The 24,248-nt window shown below is 47.9% G+C and overlaps 1 protein-coding gene across 2 annotated transcripts in view; it reads right to left on the minus strand.

Annotated features, from left to right (window-relative positions):
• The window catches only part of LOC146433958 (uncharacterized), a 47,009-nt gene extending 30,655 nt beyond the window's left edge, over window positions 1-16,354 (minus strand). The window contains exons 1-4 of one of the 2 annotated variants that reach the window (XM_085068149.1): window positions 15,193-16,354; window positions 13,341-13,586; window positions 10,698-10,812; window positions 10,390-10,561 (exon numbers count right to left, since the gene is read on the minus strand). In XM_085068149.1, the coding sequence (XP_084924275.1) occupies window positions 15,612-15,959 (348 nt within the window). In that variant the 5' untranslated portion in view covers window positions 15,960-16,354 and the 3' untranslated portion in view covers window positions 10,390-10,561; window positions 10,698-10,812; window positions 13,341-13,586; window positions 15,193-15,611. The other variant, XR_014853766.1, reaches the window with a different exon arrangement.
• Window positions 16,355-24,248: the final 7,894 nt, after the last annotated feature.

The following is a 24,248-nucleotide window of genomic DNA, read 5'->3' on the forward strand; positions in this document are numbered from 1 at the left end:
GTTTAATAAAAATCACACCAGGAAACAAAAGGTTATGCCTTCCCTTCGAAGTAAAAGAAGTGGCTCTAAAAAGGCAGGTTGGATATATTCTATCATCCTCAGTAAACATTTGACCGCACAGAACAAACCATGTTCTGACAGTATATCCCTGAATAAAAGTATTTAATGAATTAAAAGAAAAATCGTGTATTTTATGAACTCAGTGAAAGAGAGCCCAAACTCAAATAACTGCAGGGCAGAGCCTTGCAGAGAGGACCCCATTTGTGCCCTGAAATTCCTAGCCTGAGACTCCTGAAGGCCATCTAACTACTCAGTTGGGATCCCCTTTCGTTGAGCACATGCTTCAATGCTGCCAGAGTCAGCAGAGCACACGGGGCTGTGCAGTGCACAGGAACAGGCTACCTGCTAAAGGTCTGTGCCCAGGGCCATGCCTGCAGAGTCCACCCAATGCTCACAACTCGCCCCACAGCAATACATTTCTAACCTGGATTTTCCATGGCAATGGGATTCAATCTCCATGATGTTGGCTTTAAAACGTTGGTCAGTTGAGGAGAACTGCATTACACTACCTCTCTGAAGATGTGTTACTCTGTTCTCTGGCTGGTGTGGAGCTAAAAGACAGAGAGCCGAGCTAGCCCGAGCTCTGCCCTGATGTAGCTCGGTGCTCCTGGGGTGGACAGGCTGCTGGCTGCAGCACAAGGATGCTTTGGTCAGTGCTGCTGGACACTGGCAGCATGTGGATGCTGGTGCAACCAATGCCTGTCTGTGCTGAGGCTGCAGTCTGTCTCACCTCTTAGGAGCAGTTTGGTGTGTCACAGCCATCTGAACATGGACAGTTTTAAAAGGACCCTGCATTCAGACTAGAGCAGCACTATGCCTGTATTGTCTTATAATAATAACAGTGGTCCTACCTGGCTGTGTAAAGATAGGTCTAGGGAACTGATTTTAGGCCTCTTTTTCTAAAAATTTGATTCAACTGGTGCAGTAACAGGCTACAGTGATACTGTCTTTTCTGCCCTGTAGCAAATTCTCCACCATCTCACCAAGGCCCAAGACACCAGCCAACTTCCCTGCTCTCCTGGCAGTGTTGCACAGGCTGCCAGCCACTGCCAGGCTCCTGCTCTTGCACCACAGTCCTGCTCCATGAGGTTGCAGTGGGCTACTAAGGAAAAGATAACCTAGAGCAAGACTCGGGCATGTGAAAAGTAGTGTGGGGTAGGGGAAAAAGAGCCAAAGCAGGGAGTAAGCCAAGGAGACAGACACTAAAATCAACAGGCATTTTAACTTACAGGGGAAGAAGGGAAGGCAAATGAATCAGTGCTCCCAGAGGAGGCAGTCTGAATCTACTCTGATCCTAAAGCAAGAGAGTGGAAACAAGCATTTAAGAGCAGTTCATTTATACAAGGCGTACTGAATATACAGAGCAAACTACCAAAGGAGGCAATAAACCTGCATCTTGGAGAATGGTCTAAAAGGAGTTAGACTGGCACTTTAGAGCAAAGAGGCTGCAAAGGCAAGCAGCAGTACACGGAGACACGCGGACACAGCTCACGTGGCCCACGCCATTGACGTGTTTTCCCTCCCCAACCCAGCCTGCTCAGCTTGATTACTTACATCTTGTATAACTTACATAGTCTAAAGAGAGTCAGCCAATTTCCACTCAATTTATAATTTAGCAAGCAGAGGAGCTTGATTCTTCTAATTTACATAGATTCTTCTAATTTTGAAAACAAAATAGCTTTAGAGCATATGGGCAAAGTACACAAGAGCCACAGAGGAAAGCAGGGGTGAAAAAGGATATGGAGCAAAAGCACTATCTGGATTGTGCTTCGCTATGGGATTCTGAGTACCTTATTTATGGTAAACATCTCACAGACAAGCAAGTTTTCATCATCACAAACACGTGTTGGTGGACAACCGGCACACAGACCTACCCAAGCAATGCCATAACTCTGGACGGGGCTTTTTCACTGCATCGTTCTTTTTCTAGGTGAAGAAATACTGTTGAAAACCTTCTGCAACAGTATGGCAAGAAGCCATCACTGTGCATCAAGGTAGAACTGCCTTCCTCCCGTTCCCTCTTGGACACCTCATTTTCTCATGAAGAAAGTCAGGGAGCTCTCACCCTGTGGGTAAACCCAAGCCAGCGTTCTGCTTCCTGGGGAGCAGCAACAGGGCTGCACTCTTGTGACCATTTTTCCCGCATTCCTTCTCCATGACTGCCGGGTTCTGGCAGAGCCAGCGACAGCATTCTCTGAGAGGAGACACCACCTGCCAAGTGTTGAAGCTGGTATTCCTCCCGTGGCATGGTAGGCTCCAAATCGTGCCTCTCTTCCCCATTTGCCTGAGGAGTCATCCTGGGTACTAACAATAGACTCCATGGAGGCTGGTGGAGCTCAGGCTGCCTCACCAACTTCTGTCTGAATTCAGTCATTTCCAGAGAGCAATGTATAAATAGATGCTGCCTCATTATTGATGTATATTGTGCAAAGGGTTTAGCCAGGGATGAAGCTTGCCTGCTTTCCTTTTATGGATGAAAAGCGGGATCCCGGAGCCTTTATGTGATATCTCTGCACATGTCAATCAAACCACACCAGGAGGAAGATTCTATGCTCTTAGGTCCATGTTAAACGGCCACAAGAAAAGTCCGTGGGAACAAAATGCAGCTTTGCACGTGTGTGCCTGTGTTTATAGCACATTTACAAATAGGCACAACAAAACCAAATGAAAAAGAATTCCAATGGTTTCAGCCTAATTTTTCTATTCCTTTTCAAATCCCCAGACCAGGCTGTAGTCTGGGCTACTCTGACACAAATCTCATTTGACATCGTTATAAACCACTGATTTACACTAATGGAAGAGTTAGCCTCTGATTTAGGAAGCAGACCTTAGCGGCTACCCGAGCCTGAGCCTGTCAGCCCTGCAGTCTGGCTGTAGTGCATTGATACTCGCCAGCTAAATTTGATCATGAACTCCAGCGAAGGCGAGCTATCGATATTTCAGAGAGCCATTCCTCACACTTCTGAGCAGCAAACGGCCCATCACTAAAAAGGCCAGACCCTTGTCAGCATGAGCTGACTTATATGAAATGAAACACTGACCTCACTGCTAGCACCAGAGTTAATCTCTGAAGAGAGGTTTTATTAAGGAAAGCAGAGCTATTGTTCTGAGCCTCTCTACAGGGCACATATTTAAGTTTTGCATCCAAGAAATGCGGAATACTTAAAATAGAGTTGCATCTGGTAAAAAATAAAACCTGAAAACTCCAGCTAGGTATTGTGTGTGTGAATTTATTTATTTGGTTTGTTTTCCTTGGATTTCTCATCATGCCCATTCAACATCCTTTCCCTCGCTGGAGTTTTTCCTCCCTCTGTACCAGGGAGGCTGGAGCAGAGTAAGCAGCACTGCCTCACTGCAGCTCCAGCAACAGGAAATTAAACATGTCTGTGTTCATCTCTAACTGAAGGTCTGGTCTGGTCCTGCCTTCTTTGCTGGTAAGAATTTACACTGACAGAAATGACAAGCATCTAAACAAGAGGAGTAAAAAGGAGTGGGTTTGGTTCTTGCTTCCTAGAGCAGGACTTGCAGATCCAGTTTTCATCAAGGGGCTCTTTGAACAACTGAAGGCAAATGGATTTATGTTATCTCACGTGCAACAGACACATGATGTGACAGCCACATGATGTCATAACACAACAAATGACAACGAGCAACCAAAAAGAAAAGGATTGTACTGAAACCTTATAAGTAATTATGTTATTGTGTTCTGCGTAACTCAGACCCTGGCAAACACACACAGGGAAAAAGTCTCTTTCTTAAAAAAGGAAAAATCACCACCTCTTAAACTGAGGTCAGAGAAAGTTTCCACTGCTCCCCTCTATAGTTTAAGACCTTCAGAAAAAAAAATTAGATAATTAAATGATCCTGACATTTCTAAAATAAAACAAGTTGAGAAAGAAAATCCCTTCCATTCCCTCAAATCTTTTGCATGTATTGTAAATAGGAAGGGGGACAGCGAGGCAGTGGAGGAAAGTAGGGAACAAGAAACAATTTTTACCGTAGTGGTCATTTTTAACAACCAGAGCATCAAGACTGTAATAACTGTTGCTCCAGTAAAAAAGGCAAGCAATAAATTGTATAACACTGGATTTCAGAAGAATGTTTCATGGCAACTTGATGAAGAGGTAATATGAAATGCATTTTCTTGGAGTAACCAGCTAAGTTATCTCCTGAAGAATGATTGTTTAAGGAAGAGTTTCCAGATGGTGGGAAGCACTAGTGCATCAAGCCTCCCTGCTCTTACTATTTCCCACCTAAATTAAAGAATTATATAAATCCTTAAAAGTGCAATAATTAGTGATCACTTTTTACTTGAATTTTTATTGGTGTCTTGTTAGGAGAATGTGAATACTTGCACAGATACTATCAGATAATCTGAAAGTAGTCATATGAAATCTACATTATCTATGTAAATGCCTCTGTAAGATGCAGTGAGATGGTTCTTTTTTTGGTAACAGACTGCACAATTGCATGCTGTACTGTTCTGGTTCAGAATGTTCCTCTTTCTCCAATTAGAGACCAGTCCCATGTTGATCACTTTATCTTTGATTTCCAGTGATTTAAAAGACAGGTTTGACCTGTGATCATTAATAAACTTTGTGATATTGTCCTGATTTAGTAAGGGAACCGCTAATTTTCCAAACAAGGTTATGAGTCAGCAGTTGTTAATATTAAAGTCAGCTATATTTTTCCAACACTTCATGCCTCATGCAATAATGTGAAAGGGGTGTACACTGCATGCAACTCTGATGAGCTGATACAGAACAACACAGCAGTGACAATTGACCCCAAAGCAAATAAAAGATCTCCTTAATCTGAAATACTCTTGAGTAGTCTGGAAAGTATAAGTTACATCTTGTGGGCCAAGCTCTTTCTTTCTAGTCGTATAAAGTGCTGAGAAATTATCAGAGCCACTTCAGCTCCATGGAGCTGTGTTGCAAGTCAGAGGCAAGGAGGCCTCCCCAGATGGCTCTCCAGCCCTCGCAGGGTGACTACTGCTTGCTGTGTTTTGGCCAAGTTAATTTTACATCTTCCAGGCAAGGGCTTTCCTGCCTGGAGATTGCTCTGTTACTTTATATCATCCCCATTGGCTCGAGGGGTATTGGGTTCACTGAAAGGAAATGTTTCTGGATAGCCGTGCTACATTTTCTCCATACATGGCTACTAGGTCTATTTGCACACACCAGGCTACACTGCTTTCCTGCAGACAGGAGAAATTCTGAACCCCCTGAAATCAATGGAAAGTTACCACTGGTTTCTGCAGGAGAACAATTTTAAAAGCAGAATACTCATATCATTTATCTATATGGGCATTATTATGTAATTTTGGCTAGGTATGTATATTCACATACATATTAAAAGCACCTTTCAGCTATATATTCAGAGCTCTTATTTTTCCCATCAATCAACCCCCTCTAGTTTCTGAAACATTTCACCTAATTTTTTGTTGGCTGCTTATAACTAGATACTGTTTTTCCAGAAAGCAAACTACCAAACGTGTGTGATGTTCCAGCCCTGGTTTCAACACTTCTGGCGCATACTTCCAGCGCCACACTGCGATACCTCCTCGCCTACAGTCCCTGGTGCCTCACCTCTCCTCTGCTCTCCAACTCTGCAAAGCTGGGTCACATCTACCTTCTAACATCACCCCCTGGACTCTACCTTCCTCAGGATCCTCTCTGTCCTTTGAACTCAGACTCTTCTCTTCAACTCTGTGCATTCTGGCTTGGTTTTCCACTTTTATACTACTTATTTTTGGCCTATCATTTAAATTTCTTTTGAGTCATTGTTATTATCGAGCCAACATTTATAAATAGCTCTATGCATTGCAGGTAATAATAATCAAGTCCTTTGATTTTTGAGCAATTTGGTTACTAAATGATAGCAATAAAAAGTATGTAATCATCATGGGCGTTAGCCCAGGAAATGTTTCTACCATTAAAGCTTTCAGGAGGTAGATGATGATTCTGGTAAAAATCTATGGCTCTTAATAATGAGTATTATGATTTACCTTTACAACAGTAAAAGGTGAGGTGTCATAACAGCTGAGGGTAATACCTGGGGGCGATGTTTTTCAGAAAAATTATAATCTCTTAAAAGGAAGAGAAGAAAAAGCCTTCTGTGTACGTTAAGACATTATTTATTCTTAAAAATGCATAAAAATCCAGTCGTGTACATTACTGCTAGTGTGATGTAAAAAAGGCAAAGAAACAAGGCCAGTTAGCTTGTTCTTATAGCTGCAAAGTATGTGTAGAGCTCTGTGGATGTATAGGTATCACTGTTTTCAGTTTCCTCAAGAAAATCCTATAAACACCAGAAACCACCTAAACTGACACAAAAGATAATAACTCGTTTTTGGACGAAAACTTATACTCCCTCAAAATCATATGTAGTCATAAAAGTGGAAAGCAAGCAGAACTGAACCCAAGGAAAAACATCTGCATAACTGTACATATCTACATGCAACACTGTGGGCAATTCTTTTAGGCAAATTTGCAGCAGCAAGAGGAATCATAACACAGGTCATAAATACGCACTGCAACAGCATGGCCCCTGCTGAGGTGAGTGGGTGTTGTGCCTCTGTCAGGTCTGGGAGAATGGGGCTTTCCTACTATGCTCCAGCCTGTCTTCAGAGAGGGGTGTGTATGTGTGTGTATTTATTCCATTCAGGGATATATACATACGTAAGGACTGTAGTTTTAAATATTTCTGGAAAGAGCATTTGAAATCCAATGGCAGTCCCTATCACTTAATTTAAGGTACTGCTAAGCAGAGTAACGCTCCAGGTTGTGGGCAGACCCTGCCATATGGGCTGTGACCCTGCTTGCCCAGGACAGTAGGGACAAAAACTCTTTGTTTTGCCGCTCCCGCCATGGCGCATGATGTGCCTATCGATGCTCAGGGACAGAGCCCTTTGGGCAGCTCCCCGTTTTGGGAAGGCCTGAGCAGGGTGGGGAACAGAACAGCCAGGATCACAGCATCACCTGCTCTGCACCAGGGCTGGTGCCACAGCAGCGTCTGCTCTGCCAGCAATCGTCTGTGCTGCTCACTGGGCCCTGGCGTGACAAAGACTTACCCATGGCAGCAGCCTTCGAGGCTACTCCAGTGGAGAAAACTACCCAGAGATATAAATCTTCATAGACAAGGCTAAGTTCAAGCAATTATTTTTAGGCTAATTTTTTAATTTAATTTTCTACCAGGATGCAGATTACAAAAAACATTTTACACCAGAAATTTAGCGTTCTGAATCAATTAAATATGCCCTCACCAAAATAGCTAGTAATGCACAGTTGGTGCTGCCACAAACCTCACTCTAAAATGTCCTAGGAAATGTTCATACTGGTACAATTAAACCCCCTTATTTATCAAGTAATTTCTTATTATGTTCTACTGTAAACTTTTAGTGTAATTTTTGCCGTTAATGAAATATCATTAGACTACTAGATGCAGGGAGATTTTAGAGTTATTTTTCAGCACACAGGATTTGCAATTTCTAAAGCAGAGAAAAAAGAAAAAAAAAGGGAGTGTAGCATTGTAAAAAATCCCTTTCACTAGGGGTTTAATCTTTCCCACAGTGAAATCAATTGGGACTTTGCTATTGCATTGGAGAGTAGGATTTGGCCCTAAATATTTGGATTTAACATGAGCAAGCTTGCTCTCCTGAGCAGTTCCGTGGAAGCTTTGTGCACTCCCAGGATCAGACCCACAGTATGAATAGTCACTACTTAGAGGTCTGTTGTTCAGAAATGACCACTTCTGTCCTTCAATACACATATGTGACAGACCCCTGGAACTGCTAATAAATGGGGGGAGTCCCTCTGAGATCATGCTATTGGGAAACATCATTCTGAGAGTCCTTAGTCTATTGAGCATTTACACAATATTCTAGAATCATTTTGGTGAGCATATCCAGTATTTCTCCAATCCGATCTCACACTTTCACTCTTTTAACCCACATAGCATAGCAATTCCCAAAAGATTTTAGAGAAGAGAAATCTACAATCATCAAAATGTTAATTTTGACAATGACAAAGAGTACATGCATTAAAAATGCATCAGCCCTGTCATTAAGGCATTATTCAGCAAAACCATCTCATCATGCTTTACAGAAAGCAACTAGAAGAAACCAAGTATAAAGAACCATTTGCTAAGCCAGTATTTATGGGTACCAGTCCAATTTATAGTACACAAGGTACTCAACCAAGCAAAGAGCAAACAAATCCACGTCCTTTATGTGATGAAATGGGAACTCCTAATAATACTCAAAGTCCTGACTCAAGGGAAAATGTCAACTAAAAGCTCTGACCAGAGGAAGAGGAAGGTTTGTAATACAAACCTGGATGTTTAAAATAGTGTTTCCATCGCTGTTCCTGCAGCATTTCTGAATGTGGCTGTGTTATGGTGCTGAGCTGACTATGATTTAGCAGTTGATCATGTCTTTTTAAAGCATAATTTAACATTATTTCAGAGGCTGTTGAACATACTAAACTACAAGAAAAGAAATCTGCTTTCAAGTGGTATTAGAGAAACACAAGGATCAGAGTGCTAGCATCAAAGATGTGTCTAAAGAATAACAGATCCACACGTCTGTGTTACAACGAGCACTCCACTCACTACTAAAGGCAACAGACTAAGATTCCTTTGGCAGTTGTTGGAAATTATAAGGTAGAACATAGACAGTCTTTCAGTCTCTAAGCAAGAGACAGAGAGAAAGACATTCTCCAACATCCCGCCTCGCATTCTCAATAATCACCCCACGTCTGGCTCGTCCACATTAAAAATTGCTCCTAGCTCCATCATAGCTAAGGTTGGGGAAGGATCCATTCAAAAAGGCTGTCTTATCACAGGACTCCTGGTCTTGCTTTAAAATGGCTTCTGATCTAATTCACTTAAGGCTGAAATCTGGTCTCATAATTGTGACTACGTGGCAACAAGACCTGAGATCATATGGGCATGTGGAGAGGTCCTGAATGGGAAAACACAGGGATGATCACACCTGGCTCCTTTTCTCTGCCAGGCTTGTGGGCAGAGGAGCAGGGGGAAAATGACTGGAACTATTAGTGCTATGCCTGAGCACAACATCTGAAAGACTGATCAGGATTCTAACCAAAGCCTGTGCCCTGCTGCTGAGATAGGAGAGAGGGACAGATGCACCTCTTCTGTGTTAAAGCGATGGGGCACGTCTTGGCCATGGCCAGTTAGGGGAATCAACACTCCCTAAGTTGTGTCTCCCACCTGTCCAGCTGCAAGTAACATTTGGGGGGTCCTGAGCTCTTGGAAGGGGCACAAATAATCCACCACCTGAGCTGAGGAGGGGAAAAAACCCCTCAGCTCTTGCCCTGAACATGTGTCTCAACCTAGAGCCTCAGAAGCCAGCAAGCTCTGCTGGGCTGGAGTTGGTGTGAAGGTGGACTCTTAATCCTGCCCTCACCAGGTTGCAGGGTGAGGATAAGAGAGCAAGAGGGGCATCGCTGTCATTGAAAGCAACCGGCCTCAACCTGCTCCCCAGCAGCGGCCCCGCTGGATGGCCGAACCCCTCGGCAGCCGGGGAAGAGAGGCTTCCCCGGGCGTCGGGCTCTCTGCGGCCGTGCGGGGCATCCCTCGCCTCGCTAGCACGGGGTGCTCGGCACCTCCCCGCCCCGGGCAGCCCCAGCCCCGCACGACTCGGCTGCTGCGGGTGCGGGGGCCGTGCCCGCCGGGGGGGCGGCCCGGGCTCTGCCGACGGGTGCGGACGGAGCCGGGGCCGCCCCGGCCTTGCGGGCAGTCCGTGTCCCGGGACGAGGGACCCCTGGCAGGCGAGGCCGGCCGCCTCGCTTCCCCCATCCGAGCCCCACGCCGGAGAGGGGCGGGGGGCGCGGACGGAGCGGGCTGGGGGCTGCCGACCGGGTGCGGGGTCACCGGGGCTGCCCGGACGGGGCGAGTGCCTTCTCCCGGCCCCGGCGCAGCCTAAAGAGCGCTGCCCGCGAAGGCGTAGCCCGCAGCGGCCGCGGCTCCCCCGGCCACCCTCTGCCGAGGAGCTTGGCCAGCCTTTCCGCGGCCCTCCCCAGCCCTGGGCTTGCTCCCACGCACACACACACACCGGGCACCCCCCTCCGCAAGAGACAGGGCGTTCGAGCTCCCCCCGCCCGGGCAGAGACACAGAATGAAACATTGCAAAGCGTAGGAAAAGATGGAAAAGGTGCTACCTTGGCAACTAGAGGAGGTGAGGAGCCAGCTGGTGGGCTGGGGGCGGTCGCGCTGCCTGCCTGCCTGCCCGCCGCCGGTACTCTCCTCGACTACGCGTATTCTTAAGCAATAACAACGTAATCCGTATTATCCACCCAAGAATACCCGTCACCGAAGAGAGTCAGAAAGCTGCTGCTGTTGCTGCTGCTGGTGGTGGTGGAAGTGCTGCACCGGGACAATAAATCCATAACTATAATTCGCCTCTAGAAGAAGGAGAATCCACAAGGTTTGCCGAGAGATCTTGTCCCATATCCAGTGGACGCTGAACCTTCCCATCCTGAGGAAGCGAACGAGAGGAGTAGGCATTTAATACACACAGGTACATTCCCTCTGCTCTCCTGCTCCCTTACTGGAGCGGGCAAGGGCTTGCAGGCGAGGTGAAAGGAAATAAATCAAAGTAAGGCTGAGTTTACCTGGTGATTGCCTGGTTTCTTTCTCTGTGCTTCTCTGGTATCCTATTCCCTAGCTGTATGCTCCATCAATTCTCTCTGGGAGCTTGCAAGAGATGTCATACGCAGCAACAGATTCCTGTAAAAGAGATGCACGGTTAAGCACACAAATATTACAAATCTGTTTGCATAGGTGGGCTTGGGAAAGCTCCGATAAAGCAGCAGACACGCCTGAGAGACTTTTCATCTGGGCTTTGGAAATGCATTTTACAAGTCCGGACTCACACTGACTCGGTGTGCTACGAAGAGGAGGGAGGGCGGAAAGGAAGGCAATGGAGAGGAAAAAAAAAATCAAAGAAAAAAATAGCAAAGGCTCCGATCTCAGCAGAGGCACTCCTCTGTCAGGCCTCCTAGCGCCGTAAAAATCTAAGGCGAAAAAGGCTTCAAAGTACAAATTCAGCGCACTCCGCTCCCCGCTTGTGCCCGAACGGCGGAGCCCGGCGGCTGCGAGGCGCCGAGCCGGGCAGGCAGCTCCGCGGCGGCGGGCGGGGGCGGCAGCAGCGCACCTCCGCCCTGACACCTGCCGCCGCCCTGCCAAGGTTTGCAAAAGGCGAACCGGGGGGAAAAATAACAACAATAAAAGAAGTTATTTCCGAATGGCGCCTGCGGCTCTGCCTGTCACCCGGAGCAGTTCCCTTATCAGCAGCGCTCGTGCCTGGGGGAGGCGGGAGGGGGAAGCTTTGTCTGATGATCTGCCGCGGTGATAATAAACGTTTATTGTTCGCCAACTAAATAGAAAGGATCTCTGCAACGTCACGGCACAGCACACTTCGCCTAGCGCTAAGGAACTTCTCCGTGCTATTTCACCCCGGCTCCTGATGCTAAGAACAGCTTCCGTGTGAGTGATGGGGAGGGGGCAATGAAATTAGCACCGCACGGTCCGAACCCGCGCAGAGCAGGGGTACTCCGCACTTCTTCAGCCATAAGTAATTATGCAGCACACACAGCTCTCATTATCCACTGCGCTCGGTGACTGACCAGCTTGTTGATTAGATTCCAATTCAAATTAATACAAGATGCTTGCTTTTTCTACAGATTTCATCCTTAACATGAGCCCTTGCCTCCGTTCCCGAATTACCACTATGCTTCCTACGAAAACATACGAGAAGACAGTGTTTCTTTTGCATTACAGACTCTTGCTTGAATTTAAAAGAAAAGACAAAACAAAGAGAGAAAGAGAAAAAAATACTTTGATAGCTACATTACCCTAAAAAAAAAAAATATTTCCAACACACTCTCCTCTATTTTAATCTCATTTTAGGTGTAATTTCCTGTAACCTCGAACACAGCAAGCTTTCAAGTCCTATTCTAAATGGCAGCTGGAAAGTAAATAACAAACACTGTAATTTTTCCCCGCTGTGAAACTGGAGGCTGTAACCCCATTAGCAGGCGTTGGAACTCAAATAACTGATGCAGTGGGTTTCCTCCAACTTGAACAAAAGCCGTTTGAAAAAGTGAAATGCACCGAGTTGTGGCGAAAACACTCCATAGTGATACCCTAGACCGATATTCTCCGAAATTGGGAGGCGCTCCACAAATGCATCGAGAATTAGGCAGAAATCCAAACTTTGCGTGGGGTGTTTTGTTTTTGTTTTGTTTGTGTTTTTTTAATATTAAAGAAAGCGATTCTCAGGGAAAAGCAGCCTCGTGCGGCGCCAGCGCTGTTCTCGCTGTGTCCATCTGACACTGCCCTTCCCCTCCCCGAGCAGCAGCCCCCCCACTACTCCCCGCCAATACAGCGCCTGCCGAAACTTCCCTTGCCCAGCCCCGCCGCCGCCGCCCCGCACCGGCCCGGCCCGCCGCACCCCCCGCCCGCCGGGCCCCTCAGCACCCGCGGCGGCGGACAGCGCCGAGTTCCGGCCGCCGCGCCGCTCCCGGGACCGCCGCTGCCGCCGGCGGGGCCCTGCCAGCCCTGCGCCCCTGCCCGCCCCGGCCCCGGCCCCGGCCCGGCGCTCCCGACCGGCCGCACGCCCTCGGGCAGCGGGGCAGCGAGCCCCCGCCGCGCTGGCCGCCTCGCACCTTCTCTGCGGCGTGCGGGAGGTGCCCGTGGCGGCGCGCCGCGGCACTAAATACCTTTGTTCACCGGCTCCGGAAAGCCATGTTTATCGGCGCTGCCGCCCCGCTCCGCGCCGAAAGAGCCCGGGTGCCGGAGCGGCAGCCCGGCGGGGCCGGGAAAGGGCCCCGGGGGCACCTCCGCCTCCTGCGCCGTGCCCGCGGAGGGGGACGCACACACACCGCACACACACACAGAAGGGAGGGGATCGGATGGAGGGATTTAAACAATTAAGCTATCAGGAGCGGAGCTCTGGGCAGAGCTCGGGTTCTCCAGGAAAAGCAAATTTCAGAGGGGGAAATATTGATCCCATCCATCAATAGAGAGGCGCGAAGTCTTTCCGTGTGAGAAATTGTTCTGAATTAGGGGGCTCGCTGGTGAAAGGGGAGGGGGCACAAGGAAAAAAAAAAAAAAAAAGAAGAGGAAGAAAGGAGGAAGGAAGAAAATATTCATGCTCTCTCAAAGGCAGCCTGTTTTTAAAAGCGCTGGAACCTCGCTCCTTTTGCCATCTACCCGAGTAACCACCAGAAATCCACCTCTATTGAAGCGCTTACCCTTTAAATCCAGGTTTCGAGCAGAACTCCAACTGTGTGTAAAGCCAGGGAGTCATCTGATGTGTGATGGGGAATGGGCTCTGGGCAGCAGAAAGCAGCTTTCTCTCCTGGTGCCGGATTACCATGTTAACAAACCCCGTGAAGGGACCCCGGCGCCTCTGGCTGGCCATGTCTCGTTGCTTTCACACATCGGCGGCTGCTCTTGCTTCCCATGTCCCCGGCGATCGCCTCTCAGATGAATGTGGGCTTCCAGAAAAGGAGTCGGGGGGGAGAGGAGGAAAAAAAAATCGCCTAATGCAATCAAATCGATCTGATCTACACCATCTGTCGCCTGCCACTACACACAAGCGTTAAAATAGGAAAACGGGAGACACTGACAGCTCAGGAAGGTTGTTCTGCAGAGTTCATTTTTAGCAGAGCATAATTGGGTATGGACAGCATACAGTTACCAAAGCTGCTGTTAACCATCCAGTAGAGGATCCCGAACATGCTAATGGTGGATTAATTGAGGAAGATCTGACGTGCAAGCTTCATAGTCTCTTATTCATGACTTCCCAACGGGAAAGGACCAATGCCGTGTGGGACTATGGTAACACAGAGTCAAAGAGCTGCTAAGAAAATGGCTCTGTGTTCATAGCACCTCTCTCTGATAACAAACATATGTCGACCAGAACCGTTTAGCAGGGTGGGGAAAATGAAATTTTCTTAGCCGAGGTTAGCAATTCCCATCGCTTGCACTTAAAGACAAGTGAAAAATGGACTGCGGGTCTAAGGCGCTTTCAAGTGCTGGTCTCAGGCTTTGCAGCTAGTGAAAAGAGATGGATCCTGCTCAGACGTGGGGTTAAACCCCAAATCTCTTACTTCTTACTGTGACCAAAGTGCATGCTTAGCAAAGCCCTAAACAAGCAGCTCTGCTAATTTCATCAGGAATGACGCAAGGTCGTTTTAATGCCAGGAACCCTTTTGACTTTTTCCAGCGGGAATGGCTCTTGGGCAAGACATTTCCGATCAGTGAAATTTGACATAATCTCAGATAAATATGATTTGGGGGGTGGGGGGGAGGAAGGGGGAGGCGAGTTGGGAAGAGATAGAGTATGCATCCAGACCTGCAATCACCCCTGCTGCCAACACTCCAATTTGGTCGCGTTTTCTAGTCTTTCCTGAATTATGAGGTTATAGAGCCTTATATGTAATTATTAAAGCCATGTATGTACACAAGTCACAGACGCCTACGGCAGCCACGTCTACACACACCGACGGGGAGACAAAGTGCTCCCGTCGGCATGCTCTTTTCCACTCCCTGATGAATCCATTGCCAGCGGGGAGAAGGACTGCCAGGGTGAGGGAAGGCGAGTTCTCATCCGCCCGCCCCGAGCCCGGGCGGAGGCGGAGGCTGCGGGCAGGGCCGCGCGGCTCGGGCGGCGGGCGCAGGGCCGGGCCGGAGCTGTCCGCCCTCCGGTGCTGAACGGCGGCCCGGCCCCGCAGACAATGGCCCCTCTCCGCCGCGCAGGGCGCCGGGCGGCTGCCGCCTCCTCCTACAAAGTCGCCCTGACAATCGCTACAACAATTAGGAAAGTTCCCCTTCGTTTCCACCTCTCCCGTCTGAGTCGCAAAGAATAATAACGGCAATAATACGAATCCAAGCAGCTGAATGTCAATGTTCTGGTAAACAATTATCGTGACTTAATTCTGGAGTCAACCGCATGATTCTCCTGGAAGTTTGTGTTAATCTCTTTAAAATAAATCTAACAGTTATGAATTAGATTAGCCTTGAAAACGTAGCCTAAAGACAAATCAAACACTTTACCCGATCTTTTGTTTCAATATACATTCATTAAGCACTGCTGCCTACCTACATAGCATTCTCGGGTCCCGGCCGCGGCGCCGAGCCAGCGAGCCCCGCTGCCTTTGTTGGCATTTGCGTCCAACTATTGCCCTCTGCAGGTCAAGTCCCAGCCGCGGCGAGCGCTCCGCCGCTGTCGAGCGCTCCGCGGACGGGAGCCTCCGGGCTCGGCGCCCCCGGGCCCCTCTTCGACAAAGATCCAACTTTTGTTGGGTTTGGTTCTTCACCACGAGGCCTCAGACGTGTTTTCTTTAGGAGGGGCTACGAGTGGGGAGAGCCGGCACCAGCACTGCTCAGGCCATGCTCAGCCTCCATTCCAACCCCGGCCAGGAGAAAAGACAGAACAAGGCGAGGTGCCACTCCGAAGACGTGTTGTTTTCTTTCTCCCCTTGTCTCCATATGACTACGGCAAGCTTCCTAGGCAAAGTCTACCCTTCCCCCGGGTTTGCAGAAAAAGCAGGAAGAACCCAGGACCAAACAGGATTGAGCGGGTGGCGACGCTCAGGATCCCCCCTCCGACTTCCCCAGTCGGGCAACTTTTCTTCGGGCACAACCTGAGAGTTTGCTTCTCTCGATCCCAGGGCGACCTCACGGGAAGCCAGGCGGGCTGCGGCGGCGGCTGCGAGGGTGCAGCCCGGCAGCAGCCCCTCCCTCCGCCCCAGCCCCTCGCCCCCCAGCCCAAAGGGATGCTTCCTGCTCCTGCGGGGACAGCGGGAACTTCGGGCACCGCCCGGTGCCACCCCGGCAGTCACGCTCTGCCGTGCCTCCGCACGCATCGGCACCGCTTACACGGTAACGAACAAAATGCTGTCCCAGAGAAAATACCCCAACCAGCCCAGTGTTAAGGCGATCTACTTAGGGTTTTGCTACTTATAATTCGGGAGCTTCAGTGCCCAATAAAAGGTGGCCGCTCCCTTTCTTTTTCCCATCTGCACAGGGGTTTGTAAGGACCCGCTCTAATACACTCTCTCCGCTTCCTACCCGGGGTTAACACCGTGCACACGGGCTCCAGCATCCGCTCGGGATGCCAGCTCCCGCGAGCTGCCCGCACCGCGCTGCCCGGCGCGCACGGCCGCCTATCGCCGTTCACATATGACGGTCTTTTCCCGGAGCCGCAGCGAGGCGGGGAGGGCGGCTGGGCTGCGGGCAGGCGGCAGACCCGGTGCCTGCCGCAGGCGGCCCGGGGAGGGGGAGCGGCCGCGCACCCCGCGCTGCCGCAGAGGCGGACACGCGCCGGCCTTTTGTCTCCCGGCAGCCGCCGCCCATGCCGGCCGGGGGCTGCCGCTCCGCCGGTCCCGCTTCCCCGGCCCCGAGCCGCGCCGGGCGGAGGCGGGGCGGCGGCGTTCCGGGCCCGGCCGGCCCGTCCCGCACTCGCGGAAGCGCCGCCACGGCGGGGGCTTCGGGCAGGCGGCGGGAGGGCGGTGCCGGGGGGTTAGCGGTGCCTGCGAGCGGAGCGGGGCCGGGCGGGGCCGGGCGGGGCCGGGCAGGGCCGAACCGAGCCGAGCCGCCCCCAGGCCCAGCCCGCCTGCGCGGCGCGGGGCGGAGCGGCGGAGACCCCTGCTGGCCGCGCTAGGGGCCGCAGCCGGGCGGGTAGGAGGGGCTAGGGCCCGTCCGAGGAGCGCCCGCCCCGCCCGGCCCTGCCCGGCCCCGCCCGGCCCTGCCCGCCCGAGGAGCGCCCGCCCCGCCCGGCCCCGCCCCGCCCCGCCCGGCCCCGCCCGAGGAGCGCCCGCCCCGCCCCGCCCCGCCCGCCCCGCCCGCCCCGCCCGGCCCCGCCCGCCCCGCCCGGTCCGCCTGGCCCCGCCCCGCCCGGCCCCGCCCCGCCCCGCCCGCCCCGCGAGCAGCGCAGCACAGACAGCCCCGGCGGGTGCGAGGCGGTGCTCCCGGCCGGGGTGTCGCCAGGGGACGAGGGTGTGGGCACAGGCAGTGCAGGGAGAGGAGGTGAGCGCAGTCATCCACCCCTTCCCGTGGCAGGGCGCGGGGGATGCGGGGCTGTGTCAGCGTCTGCGCTGTGCTGTCGCAGCAGCAGGAGCGGTGGCCTGCCCCGGGAATGAGGGCACTGAAGACAGCAGCAGGCTCTCGGCAGGGTGTCCCCTCCGGGGGACTGCGCGGTGGGGGCAGGGTCCAGCCTCTGCACAGAGGCTTGAGGCGCTCTGGAAGAACGCCGTGCGTGCTGCCCTGCCACCTGCCCCTGCTCGCAGGCACCCCGCTCTCCCACCCTCAGCAGCCAACACGAGGAGTTCCTCGTTCGATGTTACCTTGACCCGTTCTAGCTCTGCTCCCACGTTGGCTCTTGAGAGCAGGGAAGGATTACCTGGAAATGTTGAATAACACCTCAAGTACGAGGCTGCTGAGATAATCAGGGAATTGAAGCGACTCTCTGAACAGAGAAGCCTAAAAAACAAAATATACATTGTGGAAATTGAGATACATTGTGGCTGACTACTTTCTCCAGAACACCACCTGATGTTATGCCTTGGTGATGTTCTAGCTGTTACCTGGGAACGTTGGACTTGCCTGGACAGATAGTCTGGTTCTTTGGTTGTCTCAGAGATGATACCCATTTCACAAACTGATTGAGATCCATCTAAAAGCCCGAATATTCCCCTTGGAAAACTGCTCCAGAATATAATAACTTGGTTTAGGATTTCCAGGCTATGTTTATTAGAGGCCCGTTTATATCCATTTGTTCAGATGCCAATTTTGTCCTTGAACTTAATTAGTTCTGATATTTACTCCCCTCACAGTGTACTAATATTCCTTCTCATAGTTTCTTTTGTTTAAATCAAGCTTTTCAGTCTTGTCTCATAAGATAGAATCTTCATTTCCCTGATTATACCCATATCCTAGCAACTTATAAAAACTGGGTCATGACCAACACCCAGAAATTACCGTTTTCAAAAGGGTTCATTATTCTATCCATTTTCAGTTTGACCAAGACACAAGTAAGGAGAATGATTAGCATAAGGTCGGACAAACCACAATTCTCCTGACTTCAAGTTCTTTTGTAATCTATCAGGGACATGAGTTCTGAAAGGCTTGTGGTTTATAACTTGGCATTACATCAATGTACATTTATATACCTATATATCATTTTCTGGAGGGGAAGAATGGCCTTGTAGTTAAGAGGGTACATTAGAAGTCTGGAGATGTGGCTTTGAATGCCTGGTCTGCCATAGGCAACAGAGGCAACTTTGGCTAGTCCTTTAGTCTTTTGCCACATTTCACCACTTTTAAAATGAGGACAGCCATCTTCCTCTTCTAGTCTCTTTTTCTTTTCCATATACTCTCTTGCATTGTATAGTCTCAGACCAAGCACCTCCTTTCTGGGTACTCCTGGTGCCTGGCACTCTGAAGTTCAAATGTGTCTGTGACTCTTAAGCTGCAGTTAAAAATAGAGCATACTCTTGTAAAGTCTACTTTAAGGGTCTATCATAAAAGCTCTTAGTCAGTAACCACGCTAGGACCTGGAATTCCTGAGATCTTCAGCCCAATGACTACATTAAAAATGTTCTCTGTCATTAAACTAAGCCAAGGGACCAGCAGTAAAGCCAGAGACATTTAACTGCAAATCTGCATCCTGCCTTCTGGTTTTCAAGTTTTTGCCTGGTTGAAAACCAAATCAAACATTTATTATAATTATAATTATTATTATTATTATTTATTAATTTAAACATAGATGCAATTTAACATATTTTCTTCACCAGTTTTCAATTTAGAAGGCAATTTTTGATCAGCTAATACTGCACAAAAACAGAACTAGCCCTGGAAGCCCCAACAGCCCCATAGCTGTTCCAGTAATAACAAATGCTATCATTGTTCTTCCCCAGCAATCTGAGTGCGGAAGGTTGAGCCTGAGCACAGAAATAGAGAGCACTCTGTTGAGCTGAGGTGAAGCAATGATATTTATGGGAGTAATTATCACAGAGAAAAACTGGAAAAATATGATTACAGCAAATTGTAACTCGCTCAGATATGTTCTTCGTTGTTAGAAATAGCTCAGCTGAGACCAAACCAATATGAACAACAGACTGGGAGTGTCAGACACTGATTCTCTGGAGGCTGATACCATCAGACCCTCTGAGCAGAACATGATCCAGCTTTAGCATATTAGAGAGATTGGTGTCAGCAGCCTGCATCTCTTCCCAGCCATTCCACTCACTTCAACCTAACAAAATGTGAGCTGCTGGGCTCCCCACTGGAAAAGCTGACCTGGAGAAGCTGTCCCTAAAGACCACTGGCAAGAGCTGTCTCTCGGAGCTGGGCACTTCCCCTCCACAGCAGCTGAGGCTGGTGAGTGCTGCTGAGCAGAAGGCAGAAGACACTCAGGGTTCAGGCCCTGTGGGTGAGTAGGGTGGCACAACCACACACAACACCCACCACTGCTCTGGTGCTGCCTTCCCACCCAATTCCTTCCTGGGTTCAGCTGCTCTGTTTGAGAAATGCGTGCAACATTCGGAGAGCTTCTGCCATGGGTGCAGCCGTGGACTCAACTCAGCATGTGGGGAGTGAGGAGCACCCTGGCTGGAGGATGGGTTCTGCTGAAGGAACTACAACTGCCCAAAACCTGTAATGGGGTGTGAGTCTCAAAGACCTTAGAGGAAATGAACTATAAGCCCTGCAAGCTTGGGGGCTTGTGTTGAAGGAGAGGATATAGCTAAGAGAAGGACCCTTCAGAAGCTGTGATTGTCCTGCAGTATTTCTGTGTGGTCTGTATGCAGAAGGGTCTGAACACACCTGTGCAGACAGGTTTTGTGCCTTCATATTCATGGCTTAATGCAAGTCATCTGCACCACGATAAATGTTGTCTTGCCAAGTCAATTATATTTGGGGAGGGATTTTCACCACACTTTCAAGGCTGAATATTTTACTTGTTTTCTGCAACTAATGTCTTGCAACTGATGTTTAGAAATCTTTAGAAGCAATAACTAATATTGTGTAAAAACAAAAATATCGCTTCACAAAGTAGTCAACTCTTTTCATTTAAATGTACCTACCCCACAGATCAGATCAAAGAAGTTCTTCAGGTGTCTTGAGAGCTCTGTAGGTGTTATTGCTGCTCTCAGTCTGTGAGAAGAATTACAAATGCTATTTACCTTTTAATTAAACAAAATATCTTGCAAATTAAAGACATGCTCTTGCACATCAAAATTTAGTTAGCATCCATTTTTATTGTGCATACTATGGCTCTCTAACAGCCTATTGACTCCACAGCCATGTGAACACACATTGCTGGTTCCCTTTCCCCGTATATTTTAAGCATCATGTGTTAGATTTTGCCACATCCAGGGGGGAAAAATTCTGTAACTGACTGCTAATACTTAAGCTGATCTCCTGCTTAATATTCTTTCTGCTTACAAACCCCTCAAAATATATTGGTGTGTCCTGACATAGGCAGAGGAGCAGTTTTGGACACTTGTGTGACATACGTCTTACTATCTTACGTAGAAAATTTGACAGTGAATGACAGAACACCTTAGAGGGATCTAAGAAGATGATAAAGGCAACAGCTTTCACATGAATACAGAGTCTAGTTCCTAACAGTTACAAGCTTTTTTTACATGCATCCTTGTAATTTGACATTTATAATTCACTGTAGTGCTGAATCTCTGTCATTTTCTCACCGTCAGGTTCTCTATACGTGGATGTACGTGTCCTTTCTAATTAGTATATCTATTGGAACATTTAATCTCATCTCTCAACCTTATTATGCAGTTGTATATTGATCTGTTATGCATCAACAAATGCTTTTGGTATAACATATACAGCTCAGTGTTGCTCCTCTCTCTGAACAGGTGCCTGTACCTTCTCTTTTCCCAGCTGTAAACCCATTTTGTAAAAAAAAAAAGCACATTAATTCCCAATGGACTTAATAAGAGGTAAAAATAAATATCCTGCAGAGAAGCATTAACCCTTGAGGTTATATTAAATATATATACATACACACACACATACACACAGAGTGCATCTTTTATTGTGCATAGCATTTTCCTCATAGAGAACACCCAGGACCTTTTCTGAGGCATTGATACCTTTGCAACACTGATAAATATTAGACCTATTTTATCCTTGGAGAAGCAGTAGAGAAATATTGCAGAACTTGCTCAAGGTAAGCAAAGAAAACAGTGAGACAGCTTCAGGCAGAGCAAGCCCTGAGGTCTCAGCACCTGACCTGAAGCCCACTGAAAAACACAATCAATATGAAAATCAAGTTGCATCCACAGGCCCCTGTTCCAGGCCTGACCTTTCACTGCTCGCTCATCATTTTGCATTAGCAACTTGGGTGGTGCCATGCCATCGCCTCATATTACTGTTTATTAGTTAACTTCGTTGAGATTTAATTTAATTGAAATGAAAGCTTTTCAGTGTCATGTTGAAACAGGCAATGAAGGACATACTTTTATCAACCATCATACCAATACTGAAATCAAATAAAGTATTTATATTAATGTTTTAAATACTATGGCTTTGTATTTGAAATAGGAGATATTGAAGTGGTTGTACTGCTTAAAGCACAGAATTAAAACTTCCCTTCTGCTGGTATTTAAAAAGATATCTTAGGGATGAATTCAAAGCAAACTTTTTACAGCTTTCAGCTGATCAGGAGAAAATGTATTATATACAAATACTGAAAACCATTTTAAATGCTCTTAATGTAACTTGTGGTTTTGACAGATAACAGGTTTACATTGAAAAGAAAACAAAACCCAGTAGCAGATCAGAAGAACTCACCCATACAGTTTAGAAGAGTACACAATGGGGATAAAGACTATTTTGAAGAAAAAGAGAGCATGCACAGGGATGACAGTCTATTGTTCATACTGTTCAGTGGAAGAGCTGGGAGTGTTACCAGCAACCAGCTCTGTGCTGACAGCCTCAGACTCAGGGAACACAGGGCTGATCCTGCATTGCCTCCTCTGAAGGTTTCCTATTTAGTCACACAGTATTTTCAATGGGGAAGAAAATCTGCTCAGGACACTACTTTCACAAATATTGATCTTTACTTCTGCTGATGTATCAAGCAGATGTAAGCAGCACAAGAGAGATTTTACATACTTTTTTTTTCCCCTTGGGTCTAATTATTGATCTGCAAAGTTCCACTTGGTTTTCACAAGTTTAATACAAGAAATGGAAGAAACTAAGGGGTTTTTTTATTATTTCTCTAATCTGAGCATCTTTTTCAAATGACCTTGATGGGGCTGGCTGGGGCTTCACCTCTTTATATGGTTTTAAATGTCTTCTAAAATACAGTCCTAGTAGCACCTATTAAAAAAAATTATTCTTATGAAGAGGTGCCCTGGAAAATATAAATAGCATCAAATAGCATCTAAATGTTCCTAAATACAAAATGGAAAGCAAGTGATTAATTTATTCATTTTAAATTTAGAAGAAAATATATGCATCATATTTTATATTTATGCTCTCACTGTGCTTATATACATATATATATGTTAATCTTTCAGAACCACACAAGAAATCCCTTCTCTCCTTTAATATCTGACTTGGGAAAAATTCCTATTCAGTCAGTGAAGATTTTCACTAAGCAGAAAATGATTAAGGATTTTAGAATACATTGCCCGGGTCAGAAATGTCTTTGGAAACAAGACAAGTCTGTGAATTTTCAGGATTTTTTCCACTGCAGCTGAATATGAATTGGAGGGTTTCCAAATCCAAGAAGAACAATGCATTGCCACAGCCTTACTCACAGAAAACCACAGAACAATCCCAAAGAAACAGCCAGAAACACTATAGCTTCACTGCAAAAGTTTGTGCAGCTTAAAAGTAGGGTAGATTTTTTTTTCATGGATGTGAAATATAGTTTTTCTTTGAAGATAATCTGGTTTTTGATCAAGAGTTCTCTCAGTCCCAAGTCCTCATTTTGCTGACTTTTTTGCTTGGTCAGGCTTCCTATTGCCATTTCTGAGATCTGCGAGTGTGAATCTCCACTTGCAGCATCCTTAAATGCAGAGTTCTTCCAGCATTTGCCTAAATCAGGCCACACAACAAAACTTCCTCTCGAATTCTGCTTTCTGGCAGAGAATCTGTTCTTTGCCCTGAGGCAGGTGGGCTGCCCCTCGGGGATCAAACAGCTAGGCTTCTCAGAGCCCATGTCTTAGCTTAGGTCTGCAGTAAAATGAAGTGCACTTTGTACTCGTGAGCATTTACATACAGTATACGAGAAGTGCTGCAAGAGAAAGTTCAGTAGTGCGAGCCTATGTATCATTCTCTTTGATATATCTCTCCTATTTTCTGATCCTATTACTTCAGATCAGCTCTAAGTCTCATATCTAAACAGTCAGTCCAAAGGGAAAGTGTCTATTTACAGGCTGGATTAAGAGCTTTAACAAAAGGCAAGGCAGAAAGCCATTCATTTACTACATAAGAAAAAGAATGTCTTTGTATTTTATCACTTGCCAGCATCTTCCAAATCTTTTTCTTTGTGTTGCTCTCCCTCCAAACAGAAAGTAGAATGGGAAGTTCCCGTTTTACAGAATGGATCAAGAAAAGGAAAAAAGCATATTGTGCAACTTTCCCTTTTTACCTCTAATGGGTTTACTTTTGCTTCACCCCTCAGGGCTCCTGCAAGCATATGTGTTCAGCTGAAACCCCACACTGCTGCCTTGTTAGACCTTTTCCCAAGACTTTTTCTTAAGAAGCAGGCATTTGGAAGAGAACAAGAATGGAAGATGAGGGAAGTGCTGGAATGAGGGAAGACTGAATTCCCTCAGCCAAGCCAAGGATCAGTCCCTGTCCAGAGCACAGGCAAAGGAGGAGATGCCCCAGCCCCTGGTGGAGAGGACAGTGGGCAGATAAACACATGGCACAGCAAGAACTGCAGCAAGAGAGAACGAAGCGGTTCAGTGCCAAAGGGTCAATGACACGGGACATGGAGCAGCGTGGAGAGGACCAGGGAGCATCTTCTCTCAGGCAGTCACTACACAGCACATCCTGCCAGGGCCTCCTCAAACAAGCACTGCAAGTCCCCAGAGACTCAGCAAGACAGGGGTGAAAAAGCATTGCTCCATCTTGGATTATTTATCTTGGGAAACCAGCTAAGATAGAAAACA

Source organism: Lichenostomus cassidix, chromosome 8, assembly GCF_008360975.1.
Source record: "Lichenostomus cassidix isolate B80296 chromosome 8, HeHo_3.0, whole genome shotgun sequence".
NCBI classification, from domain to species: domain Eukaryota; kingdom Metazoa; phylum Chordata; class Aves; order Passeriformes; family Meliphagidae; genus Lichenostomus; species Lichenostomus cassidix.